This window comes from Osmia lignaria, chromosome 7 (assembly GCF_051020975.1).
Source record: "Osmia lignaria lignaria isolate PbOS001 chromosome 7, iyOsmLign1, whole genome shotgun sequence".
Classification (NCBI taxonomy): Eukaryota; Metazoa; Arthropoda; class Insecta; order Hymenoptera; family Megachilidae; genus Osmia; species Osmia lignaria.
In genome coordinates, this window is record NC_135038.1 from 10,067,623 (window position 1) to 10,079,760 (window position 12,138).

General features: G+C 30.8%; 3 protein-coding genes across 5 annotated transcripts in view; 2 read left to right on the forward strand and 1 right to left on the reverse strand.

The window, feature by feature from the left end:
- LOC117604564 (uncharacterized) lies at window positions 1-6,733 on the forward strand. The gene is made up of 5 exons (XM_034324788.2): window positions 1-499; window positions 698-1,220; window positions 1,988-2,466; window positions 2,760-2,966; window positions 4,668-6,733. Exons 2-5 carry the CDS (start codon window positions 1,091-1,093, stop codon window positions 5,784-5,786), a joined length of 1,935 nt encoding a protein of 644 aa, XP_034180679.2. The 5' UTR covers window positions 1-499; window positions 698-1,090; the 3' UTR covers window positions 5,787-6,733.
- Window positions 3,804-12,138, forward strand: part of Adsl (adenylosuccinate lyase) — a 27,941-nt gene continuing 19,606 nt past the window's right edge. Inside the window, exon 1 of the mRNA XM_034324791.2 lies at window positions 3,804-4,078. Within this exon, the coding sequence (XP_034180682.1) occupies window positions 3,923-4,078 (156 nt within the window). The 5' untranslated portion in view covers window positions 3,804-3,922. The remainder of the gene's footprint in view (window positions 4,079-12,138) is intronic.
- LOC117604563 (uncharacterized) overlaps window positions 7,194-12,138 on the reverse strand; it is a 5,546-nt gene continuing 601 nt past the window's right edge. Inside the window, exons 4-16 of one of the 3 annotated variants that reach the window (XM_034324786.2) lie at window positions 11,576-11,736; window positions 11,413-11,515; window positions 10,669-10,878; window positions 10,400-10,578; window positions 10,145-10,296; window positions 9,732-9,867; window positions 8,726-9,628; window positions 8,136-8,225; window positions 8,031-8,076; window positions 7,778-7,852; window positions 7,606-7,704; window positions 7,432-7,530; window positions 7,194-7,365 (exon numbers count right to left, since the gene is read on the reverse strand). In XM_034324786.2, the coding sequence (XP_034180677.2) occupies window positions 7,291-7,365; window positions 7,432-7,530; window positions 7,606-7,704; window positions 7,778-7,852; window positions 8,031-8,076; window positions 8,136-8,225; window positions 8,726-9,628; window positions 9,732-9,867; window positions 10,145-10,296; window positions 10,400-10,578; window positions 10,669-10,878; window positions 11,413-11,515; window positions 11,576-11,736 (2,328 nt within the window). In that variant the 3' untranslated portion in view covers window positions 7,194-7,290. Of the gene's footprint in view, window positions 7,531-7,605; window positions 7,705-7,777; window positions 7,853-8,030; window positions 8,077-8,135; window positions 8,226-8,725; window positions 9,629-9,731; window positions 9,868-10,144; window positions 10,297-10,399; window positions 10,579-10,668; window positions 10,879-11,412; window positions 11,516-11,575; window positions 11,737-12,138 lie in introns of all 3 variants that reach the window. The other 2 variants (XR_013062416.1, XM_076689241.1) reach the window with 2 other exon arrangements.

Sequence of the window (12,138 nt, forward strand, 5' to 3'; positions counted from 1 at the left end):
GATTCATAATCTGTGAAACATGACAGAAACATTAATGTATAAGATACGGTAAAAAATTGCCTGGACTCGACAAATTGCTCGTTTAACTTCTTGTATGTAATATATAAGTTTCTTATTGAATCATGCTGTGAATCACCTGCGAGGCTTAAAATTAAGGTAATTGTCTATTTTACCGGAAGTGCGATGATTCGTTTTAAACAATTGTACATTCAAACACACTTCTATAATTTATCAAAATACATCCCTCCTCCGATTTACACGGTACTTTATTTACACGGTTTTCTGAGGAAAATCAATAAATTATTGCGACGGATGTGACGTTGTAAGCTTGAAATATTCCATTCGGATCTTCCGTCTTCTGTTTCGACACGTTCAGGATTGTTCAGAAACATTGTATCGGAAATCTTATATACAAGAGGTCACTGATTCGAATCTTCGAGCGCGCAACAAGTTAACCAGGCGACAAATGTATCGTCGACCAAGGGAATCACCTAAAAAGGTTCGAATACTTCACCACAAAATATTATTGAAAAATGAATTTCTCGTCGATTCAACTTTCAATGGCTAAAGACTCAAATTTTTTTATTTCATTTCATCCTTTTGTTAAATAAAAATATTTTAATCAAAGAAAGTAGAATAGGAGCTAAATTTAGAATATTTATATTTTTGGGACAAAATTGTGATTCGTATATTCCAGAAGGAATCGACGGAATGGCGATGAAGAAAACAGAAGAAGACGATGTATGTAGCTCAAAAGGAGAGAAGAAAAGAATTGACAGGATAAAATGAGAGACGAATATTAGCTCCCCTCCGAGGACTAATAAGAAACAAATTTATCCAATGACATTAGTCCGAAATAAGCGCCATCTGATCCCCATACTTGACCCGAGGGACAGCCCTGCTTTTCCGCATCAGTCTCCTTCGAACCGTGATCTTGTGTTTGTTGACTGTCGATCTCTAAGTGTCGCTTTGATTTTTTTTTAATCAATTTAATTTTGTAATATCTATACATTAAAACAAATTTCTTATTTTGTCATGTGATAATAGTACAGTATTGTAAATAAAATTTATTCTATGGAAAGTGATAAATATGTCAATTAGTACTGAAGAAGGAACTCTGTATAATCAGGAAGAAATAATGAATTCTGCTTCGAGGGTCCAGGAAATGTCTAAATATTTTAATAGGAATCATGAAGAAGAAGATAAAAGAATACAATCGGGTATGTAATATTGACAAATGATAATTAATTTAATTTGTAACTAGTAAAGTGAAGTGTATCAATCCGGAGAAATTTGTTACTTTTTCTTTTTTTTAATTTAACTCAAATAATTTTTAAATAAAGCAATTAGTATAACCCATAATATTACCTTTGTTTTATTCTTTTAATTATGTTTTAATTTATGATAGTTCCTGTGAGATCTTGTCGGAAATATTATACTGTCTATGTGATAAAGTAACTGCAGTACCAATTAAAAATTATTATTATAATTACATAATTTTCTTTATTCCGAAAAATGAATATACAGTTTAATGATTCATATTCGATTATAGTCATGTTTCTTCTTTGTTTCTTTTTTATTATATGTTAAAATTACCGTTGGAATTATTATTATCGCCCTGCTGTTGTCTTTTGTTTAACGAAATACGTATTGTGAGAATGTATGTGTTCAATCCACAAATGAAAAAATATATATAAAATCACTGGTCCCTTGGGGGATTAACCGTCGGAGGTGGAGCATGAAAAGAGCCACAATTTTAATTTAATTTTGTATGTCATGTTATTTTTCTTTCTAAATTTTACACTATGCCCATGAAAATTATTTTTCTATTTACGCCAAATATTATTCAAAAATATAATAATATTAATATACGTAAGAGCGAATCGCGAATACATAGTACGTGAACGGATTCCAAATGGATCGCAAATGGTTCGCGAGCAGATTGCAAATGGGTCGCAGTCTAATTTAATTAATTTAATATGTTTAGGTAATAAAAAATCCACATCCCAACGACTTACAAGCAAGGTACCCAGTCTTAAGGACCAAATGGAAGCCAGTATAAAATTATTACAATTCGTAGCCGATACCCAATTGTCATTAACGCAAATCAATGGACAAAGAAAACTTGGTCCTCCTATCGGATGGACTGGACCTCCGCCTGGACCGAAATGCGAGGTTTTTGTCGGCAGTATTCCTCGAAATTATTACGAACCCGAGATCGTTTTCATATTCAGCTCTGTCGGAAAGATCTATGAACTGCGTTTAATGATGGACTTTTCCGGTGCAAATAGAGGATACTGTTTCATTATGTATACAACCGAGGAAGAAGCAGCTCGCGCGATCAAGGAATTGGATCAATATGAGATTTATCCTGGTAAAAGGATCGGTGTTGTGGCGAGTATTAACAATTGCCGACTTTATATCAACCAAATGCCACGAATCATCGATACTAAAATTATTGTTAAGGTTTGTTAATTTAAATTTTACTTGGGTTATTATGAGGTCGATCGATAATATATCTATTTGCTTAAAATAAAGTAATTGAAAAAAGGAAGGTGTTCCAATACTGTAGATTTAATTAATGTAATTTATGAATAATAATTATAAAAATTTGTAAATATAAGAATTAATCCTTTCTGAATGGTTTTGAAATTTTCTTAAATTGAATAACGATTGAATTTTGTGAGTTACTTTAAAGTCTCTTTTTTTATATAAAAATTTGTAGTTTTTAGAGGCCTAATTTTTTTTTTTAATTTCAGCGTATTTACGAAATCACTGATGATGTCGATAAGGTAGCAGTCTATCGAAACTTGAATGGTTTCGTTAGTTACGTATTGGTTTCCTACAAAACTCATCGAGGTGCAGCTATGGGCAGAAGAAGACTAGTTCCTGAATCGATGACACTTTTTAAAAATCATGAAATAAATATTGAATGGGCCAATCCAAATGTAACACCGTCCAACGTGGTACGTATAACTAATTTCTCTTATCAAAAACTTACATTTGCAATTTTAAATGAGATTTTAATCTGTCACAACGATTGAATTCGACGAAGAGAGAATTCAAGAATTAATGGTAATATGATTTTTCTTTTTCGCGGAGAGAACAATAACAGCAGTCAATTATGGTCCCACGAGAAAATGGAACGTGGGTACTTTCCCTTGATTTGTCTCTTTAAATGGCATTGCCATTTGCAAGAATTAGAAAACCTGTCTATGAAAGCCAAACAAAAATTCCTTTTATTATAGTTTACATCTTCATGAATCTTTGATAAGAATCAACGCTTTCAATTTTAGTAAAAGGAAAAGTTGGTCTTTCTATTACTTAAGGTTCATTAGGTAATGCTTATATTCATAAAGTAATTGAAATTTGAATTTTTTGAATTATTTAAAACTGAAGCATTTTACACAAATAAAAGTGTCTTTAAATAAAAAATTTACGATCCTCTTTATACGAGTATTATTCGTAATAATTATATTTATTGTTAGTAATACTTCTTTTGAAAGGTATAAGGGCATGAAATTTTTAAATTTTGTAAAAATTAGACTTAGAAAGTAATTTTAGAGAATTTTATATGAGTTTCTGCCTTTATTTCCTTACAATTTTTTTCTTTAAAATGCTTCTGGATTTCAACAATTAATTCCAATTAATTTTCTCTTTTTATCGAAACAATATTTCTAAAAATTTTTCTAAAAATAAATAAATGCTTTTGGGTACTATAGTAAGGCAGTTTGAATGAAGTGATTCAGAGTTTCTCAGCCAGAGGCGCCACATGAATGCGTCGATATCCATTAAAGAGACAGATGCGCACAGACAGATAATACAGACGATCAGCTGATCGTAGAGTGTACGCGTTCTCGTATTATACGAAACCAAATTTCAATATCTAATTGTTTACAAATCCGTTTTAAAACCAGTGAAAATGAGTGTCTCGAAGGTTGAAAACAGTGAACACAATGATTATCGTAGTCCCTTGGCTACTAGATATGCGTCGAAAGAAATGCGTTACAACTTCAGTGATCAAAATAAGTTCAGCACGTGGCGAAAACTATGGGTCTACTTGGCCAAGGCGGAAATGGTTCGTAATTATCGAACAAATTATAATAACGAGTTTTTTTTCTGTTATTGCAAGTCTGTAATGGAATAATTAGAGCTTTTGCTGTATGTCTAGTTTTTGTGTATTTACATGTGTACTTCATGTACTGTGAATATTATTTACATATTATTTAAATAACTTTTTCTTTAATGATTTTAATTTTAGAAATGTGTAATTTAAAAAATATCTAATTTTAGAATTAATTATTTAAAAAATTTTACTTTTAAGCATATCTAATTAAAAATTTAGAAATTCTAATTTAAAAAATACCTAACTTTAGAAATTTCTAATAAAAAAAAAATCTAATTTTAGAAATACTTAATTTTTCTTCTACAATTTTTCCTAACTTTACTAATTACAAATGTAGAGGTAACAGGAAATTACTAATTTCCAATATTAATCTACAAGTATCTCTGACACTTCAATAAAATCTAAATAAAAATCATCCACCAGTAAACCAAAAGGAGTCGTCGCAAATAATTTTGCAAACACAAAATCTCTCTTCGTCGAATTTCAACAAAACATTACTATTTTTCATTTAATCAATTTCCCAACTTCAAACCAATTATAGTTCGAAGAATGTGGAACATACGACGAGCACGGAAATATACAAATAACGGAGACGTTTATCGAGCCTGTTAAAGTGAAGAAAGTCGTTGCTCAAACGAAACGCAGCACCGAGAAACGAAACAACTCAACAAATAATCATCATACACAAAATTCATTCGATGCATCTGTTCGAAGGGGTCGACCCATAAAAGCAGCTAAAGAAAATTCATCAAAGAATTCGATTAATCAACACACAGTTCAAAAATGTACATCGAAACATTCAGTAGAATCGACAAAGAATCAGCGCAAAATGAAAAACATAGACATTAATGGCAATCTTAAAAACACTTTAGATCAATCTTTGTTGTATAAAACTTTAAGAAAGAACGATACACAGCAACATAATCAGTCACATGAAATTTTGCCATTAATTAGTACATATTTGAACAAAGAGAAATACTTGAATCGTTCAAAATTAAACAATATTCGAGAATCCTTTGAAAATACTTTCAGAACATTGGAAAATACTCAAAATTGTGCTAGAAATTTTCCACACCTGACTCGTGATTTCTTTAATTATAAAATAGATGTTCCTTGTCAGTGTCGATTTTATGTTGATTTTAATTCATCTAAATCACATTCTGTAGACAGTCTAACTCCAAAATTTTCTGAAAATAACGTCGAAAATTATAATAATTATGAACACAGAAACGTATATAATAACGAGCAACAAATTCCCATTAATAATGACACGAATAATATTAATAATGTCAGTGGTGTCTTCAGTTTGCAGGCAACAAACAATCATCAGTTGGTGGATACTTTCCAGTATCCAAATTATTATCAGAATTTTCAATTATCAAATGATCGAAATGCAATATTGCAAAATGTTCAAAGATCAACTTTGAATAACGATCATTTTTTGCATGGTGTTAAAGCAGGACAGAACCCTGAATGGTCTTTCTCTGGGTCATTACCGCACGAGGCTTATGCTTATGAGCTTCAAAAAATCATTCAATTGTCGAACGGTATTTCGAACAATTATCCGATAATTAATTCACAACAAATGCAGGATTCTTTTGTTAATGAGCCCAGATTCGATAAAAATTTTTCGTATAGTTATCCTGTGATATATCAGTGATATATTAATATCTTTTGGCAAATTTTTTTCTTTTGAAAATTTATAATTTTTTTCTTTTGTTTACATTATTGAGTCGCGTATAATACCAAATTTTTCAATTTTGAATGAAGAAACCTTGTGATTGTCAAGTTCAAATATTCACCATGAAAGTAATAATTTTTAAACGGTGGAGTTAGATCAGTATTGATTCCGAATTTCCGAACAGAAAATAACATTACTGTAATCTTTGAATTGCTTCGCTGGGTGCCTTTATATAAGACAGTTTATTTGCCTCGCGATAACACGAGCTCGTAAATATATTCAGTGGAAATATCACAAACATTTTCGACGAGTTTTGCTTATCTTTAAAAAATAGAGCGATCGAGAAAGAAAAATTTCGTAAACGAATACAAATTGTATTGTGATTAAAATTGTGGCAAAATATCGTCGATTTGTTTAAAAAGTAGCATTTTTAAAAATTGTTAATTTTTAGATATCTACAAAAATTAACGCTAAAAGTTGACCTGTTATTCTTCTAACGAGTCATTTATATAATTTAGAAAAGTTGTTAATTAGTATTTGAATGAAGAAGGTAATTAGTAATTAGTAATCATCTTTTTTACAATCAGTGTTCTAAAACTTGTAACAGTTTGTTTCTTAGGTACCAATATTTACCCATTAATTTTTAAGCATGTATCTTATTGTTAGGTATTGCGTTATTGATTAGGAAAAAAGTATTATTATTTTCTTTAATTTAGAAGTATAATTTTGCAATCTATTGCAAACTCGTTTTATACCAAAGATTAATCAATATTAATGGTAACTAGATAATTGTTTTCCTTTTTTTTTTTTTTCATATTATTGTAATCGTAAGAATCAGTCTGTAAAATGACCCTTTATATAATTTTATTTTCTAATTGTACCTATGATTCCTTTTTTCCCTGAAGAATCAAAAACTATAGAAACCTGTTTAGCTTCCATTCTTTGTATTTTCTATTAGAATAAAATGTACTGATTGTTATATCATATTTTTAAATACAAAAAATATAAAAAGAGTAGTTTCAAATTATTGAACGTAATATTAACCAGGATATAATATTATTTTACAATGCATTATATTGTCTCACAATCATTTGTGAGTATGTAATGTTGTTAAAAAGCCATTTTCATTAATCAATGATTTCAGTTTACTTTTTTTTTTAAATAAATGATTTTTGAAACGATTCAATTTTTTAAATTATAGATGTCACTAATTAGATAATAACTTTGTGAGCCTCGCAAGGATCACCCTTTCCAGTTATTTATTATTTTATCCCTTATATTACAACAATTATTAAGATTGCAATAAAATAATTAATTTCTATTTTATTTTATATTACAGTTATTAACATTGGAATAAAATAATTATTTTTATAGTTAAATTGAAATCAGCAACTTACTCATAGCTCTAATTTCTAATTTTTTTTTTTTTAATATACAGGCGTCTATATTAAGTGTATCTATAGCAAGATACTATTATTTCAATTTAATATGACACTGAAGATACTTGTACTTGCGATTGCCCACATTTTGGGCAATTATCATGCTTATTTCGAGATTTCTGCAAAGGTAAAGTTTATTATCAGTAACAAAATTAAAAGTGTCTTAAAATGAATGTTGGTCTTACAAGTTCATCTCGCAGATTATAACTGTGTTTCAAGCGTATAATGTTTCCACAGCCGGCACATTTTAAACGTTTCGGCTCATTACCATCTTTATACAATACCTACGAAAATATCATATAATTTAGAATTCATAAATTAAGAAATCTGTGTAAAATATTTTTAATCATTAGTGGTACTTTAATCGAGTTCGGATTAGCACAGAATTCACAATAATATCGTCCACGTTTGTCCTTATAAACACTATAATAATTAAAAGAACCTGCCGTGGTAGGTAGCTATAAAAATAAGACGAAAATCGTACAATATAAATTGTTTAAATCTTATAAATTGTAAGTTATTAATATTTACCTGGACTCTCTTACAGGCAGAACAGATACCCAAACTTTTCTGTTGTAACGTTCGGCTGTTTTCTGTAAACGATTTCTATAAAATATTTTATTGAGTATTATTCGTTAAATAGGTCATTAACAAGTATACTAATTATTGAAACGGTTCTTTCATTGTTTAAAAAATTGCATAGAACCATAGAGAGATTAATATGTTTCCTTTGGGGATGTTTCTTTACATCGAAAATTCATTTCTGCTTTCTACATGGGCTAACCTCAGATTGAGCTTCGTAACCCGTTTGAACATCGATATCAGTATGTCTAAATAAATAAATAATTATGATGTATGTTTGTCGATGAATTGTAATTTCTTTACTTACGTCACTTCGGCTGGTTCTACTTTGTTCTTCTTTGGGAAAACGTAAGTCCTTTTGTATCTGCTGGACGATGATGCTATCTCTGCGTCGGTCCTAGATGTTAATAATGATCAAATTTAATTAATGAAAAATAAGAATTTTGTAATATGCTTTTATTAAATGGCCAGTGTCGAAGCACAAAAACTCTGATTTTCTATGTAATAAAATCGGGCATTGTTTAATGTAAATGATCAGTAGCCATTTTATATTAAGAACATTTATCAAACGTTTATACAGGGTGCCCCTGAGCCCGTGCGCTATGCGCTTTCTGATTAGCCAGTGTTTTTCCTTAATAATTCAAAAACGGAACTTCAAACAACAATTTTGCAAAGGAAAATGTTGTTCAGAATCATCCTAATTACCATCCCCTTAAAGGGCTAACACTCTTTCTAGGACATCCTGTATAAACATTTTTATGAAACTTTAAATATAAAATTGATGTATCATAAGTGCCATTTTCTGATATTTTTCTGTCATGAAATCATGCCAGGGTTTCTATACTCATCAGTTTACTTATTCATAAAACTGAAATCATGAAATCATTATTTTCTTACGTTTGCGTTCCCGTTTGAGGATTAGGTATTATTATAGAATCTGAGGATTGTTCCACTTTATTTAACTTCTGTTTATCATTACGTGGTTTTAATAACTGGTTCTCAGAGTACCCATACGAAGCAGAACTGTCCCTGGACACTTTTGTAGAAGACAATATCTTACTACTATCCACAGTAAGATTACTCGATTCCAATGCACTGTCTTCGCTTTTGATATTCGATTTACGATTCTGATCAGCACTCCTATCAAAAGCTACGCCTCGCGTCGAATTCGGTTCAATCGTAACATTTTTCACTTTTCCATCAGATTCTGGCTTAGCAGAATTCAAAATCGAAGGGTTTTCCGTCGTAATAACTTCACTCGCAGCCGGCATAGCCGTATCCTGTTTATTCCCTTCGATTTCTTGCAAACGATCTATCATTTTTGCCACCAGCCTCGGCGGAGAGATCAATTGTTTCGTTTCAGGAAGGCTTATTGATATTTTTTCACCTTTTTTGTTATTCATTTTCGACACTTCCCGAGGTCCTGGTTCGGAATTTGCTTTTTGCAATAAATTCTTTTTCGATTCAACTTCCACCGCTTCGTCACCAGTAATTACTGCTTCCTCCACAGATTTCTCATTATTACTTGTCAATTTTTCCACAGTAGCTTCCGCGATCTTTGGATCACTTTTAGCTAATTTATTCTCTGCCTCGGTTGATTTCATATTTGTCGGCTCATGATGTTTCTCAGGAAGGGATATTGATAATCTTCTCCCTGAATTGTTAGTCGATTTTGCTTTCTCCTTTTCAGGTATTAAAGTTTCGTTTAAATTCTTTGATGTGCTTTTCACTTTTTCATTATCGTATTTTTCTGAGTCTGATCTTGATTTCCTTATCTCCTCCGAATCGGAAGAACCCCTTCTGTTGTCCAAGGTTTAATAAAATTGTTATTCAATTAGACATTTTCCATTTATGAAAGTTGGATAAGTAGAAACGACAGACTTCTTTCGTTTCTTCTACTTACAAATTTTTTACACCTTTCCCTGTAGCAGTTTGAGAGGAATTGTCAGTGGTTTGGTTCGATGAAACAGAATAGGATGCAAGAGTAAGTTTAGTGATGGTTCCCGATTTTCCTTTCACGTTTGGATCCTCCTGGTCAGCTTTAAAATAAAAAATACGCAGATTGAAAATCCTATAAATAAATATAATTCCGATCCATTGAAGAAATAATCATTTTCATTTTCAATACTCCAATCGTATATTTATCTCATTGACGAGTGTTTTATAAGATTTGATGACTCATTGTAATCTTTAGATAAATGCAATAAGTGGGACACGTTTTGCACTGTTTTTTTTTTTCCTATTTTAATGGAGATCGCATGTTTGTTTTCTATTTAACGCTTGTACTCGCAACCTGAGGGGTTCGAGGTTGCTCACTCGTCACAATTTCGTAGGATTTCTCGTCCACCGGTTGTTGCCAGTGCTTCGTTTCTTTAACTGGATTCTGCTCGGTGGATTTTTCTTGTCGTGGTGTTTGCTGTTGTTGAGTCTGTTGTGACACTTGAATTATTCCTGTCACGCATCTGCATCTATTTATCACCAGTAGAGTTAATAATAAAATTAATGTTTTATTAAATAATAAAATAAATAAATATTTTATTATTTCTGTAAAGAATATTTTTCAATACGAACCCTGGGCAACACGGTGCACCTCGCATCAGCTGCATAATTGCAGGGCAGGTTGTGCAAGGTGCCTGTTGCATTGCTTGATGCATCGGATCCGTGGACGTTGAGAAAATCGGTATTTGACGATTGCACAGTTCACATTTACTCACAGTTTGCACTGGCATTTCTTTTATTTCTCGATGGGTCTGTTAAATTTATTAAAATAGTTATATTGTAAAAAATATTGCAATCATTTGATATTAATTTTGCATACATTTTTCTCACTTATCACTCACCTGACTCTGTCTATTACACATGGAACGCGGTTCCGTTTGAATATCAGCAACCTCGACCATGGCCGCTGATCGAGCACTAGCTGGACGATCCACGTACTGTCTTCGACGTCCATATCCAACTTTTCTATAACTATGATCACAAACTGCTTCCTCATCTCCAGATGGTATTTTGATGCTGCTTACACTGGTCATCAAGTCGAACTTGACCGTCTAGATTGCAGAGAGACACCTTAAAAGAAACGTTTGTACTCCAGGAACATAGATTACTTCGAACTAGTTGTTATTAACATTACTCTCACATTATGATCATTAAGATCAACCGATTCAAAATGTGAGTAATAATTATGTCAAATTACTTGGTTCCTTTTTTATTGATCAAATTCTACTATACTTTTATTTATTTTATATTTGAAAATGAAATGAAACGCGATTTTTATATTGGAGGATTGAACTATATATCACTAAATAAAATTTGGGATATAGAGTTTGGATAATGATTAACCCTTTTCCTTAAAAAGTAGGAAATATTATATAATGCATTTCTTATATTATAAAAGATTATATTTCGATTGACCAAATATTTTTTGTTCTTAATGAAACTATGTTTTATTATGTAAGAAATACATTATACGTTAAAACTTTCCAAAAATTTTCTTTTAAAAAAATATTTACATTCTTAAAGTTAACAAGAACTCTTTGTTAACATTTTATACTTTATTTTTCAATGTTGAATATTAAACTCACTTCGGTGCACGCGGGATGGCAAAGGTCTTTTTTTTGATACAATATCTGGGCTTGATTAGTGCAATATGGATCGTTACAAACATCGCAGTTTCGTTTCCAAAATCTGACATAGAATTTCAGTGACATAAAATTCGTGATTGATTAAAGTTTGTTTGAAACTTACACGAGTGCAGTGACGACGTCGAGTATGAAGAGGACGGACATGATAAGAGAGAGACACAACACTGTTAATATGGTCCAAAGTGCACTGGCAGTATAAACTGGTAACAATAAAATTCCAGTAACTCCAAAGAGTATCATACCAACAAAGGAGAAGAAGAACATCTGCAATAAAGATTTAAAATTTAAAAAATTTTTAATAAACAACACCTATACTCTATAGATTTCTATTTAACCCTCGAAAATTTATAAAATGATATTTTTATTAATATTAAGCAGTGAAATTTTAAAATAAAAAATTTCCATATTAAATAATATTTAAAGAAATACATACTTTGAAATTTAGAAAATAAGATTGGAAAAGAAATTTAAAGTTGAATTTTTTGTGACTAATTTTACTCTTCACAGTCACATCACTCTGCAACAATTATTTTACAAGATTTTTTAATCATTATATTGCAGTGGAAAAAAATTTTTCAAAGTTTAAAACTTTGACTTGGGGAGAATTATTATTTTCGTAGGGCATGATGGTGGAAGAGTAGCACCAGCATACTAAAAATTCAAGGG

Bases quoted from the DNA above. Each gene is read 5' to 3' on its own strand.
- LOC117604564 (XM_034324788.2), top strand. From the start codon at position 1,091: ATGTCAATTAGTACTGAAGAAGGAACTCTGTATAATCAGGAAGAAATA. The intron at 2,467-2,759 runs GTTTGTTAATTT...TTTTAATTTCAG, and splicing joins ATACTAAAATTATTGTTAAG to CGTATTTACGAAATCACTGA. The intron at 2,967-4,667 runs GTACGTATAACT...AACCAATTATAG, and splicing joins ATGTAACACCGTCCAACGTG to TTCGAAGAATGTGGAACATA.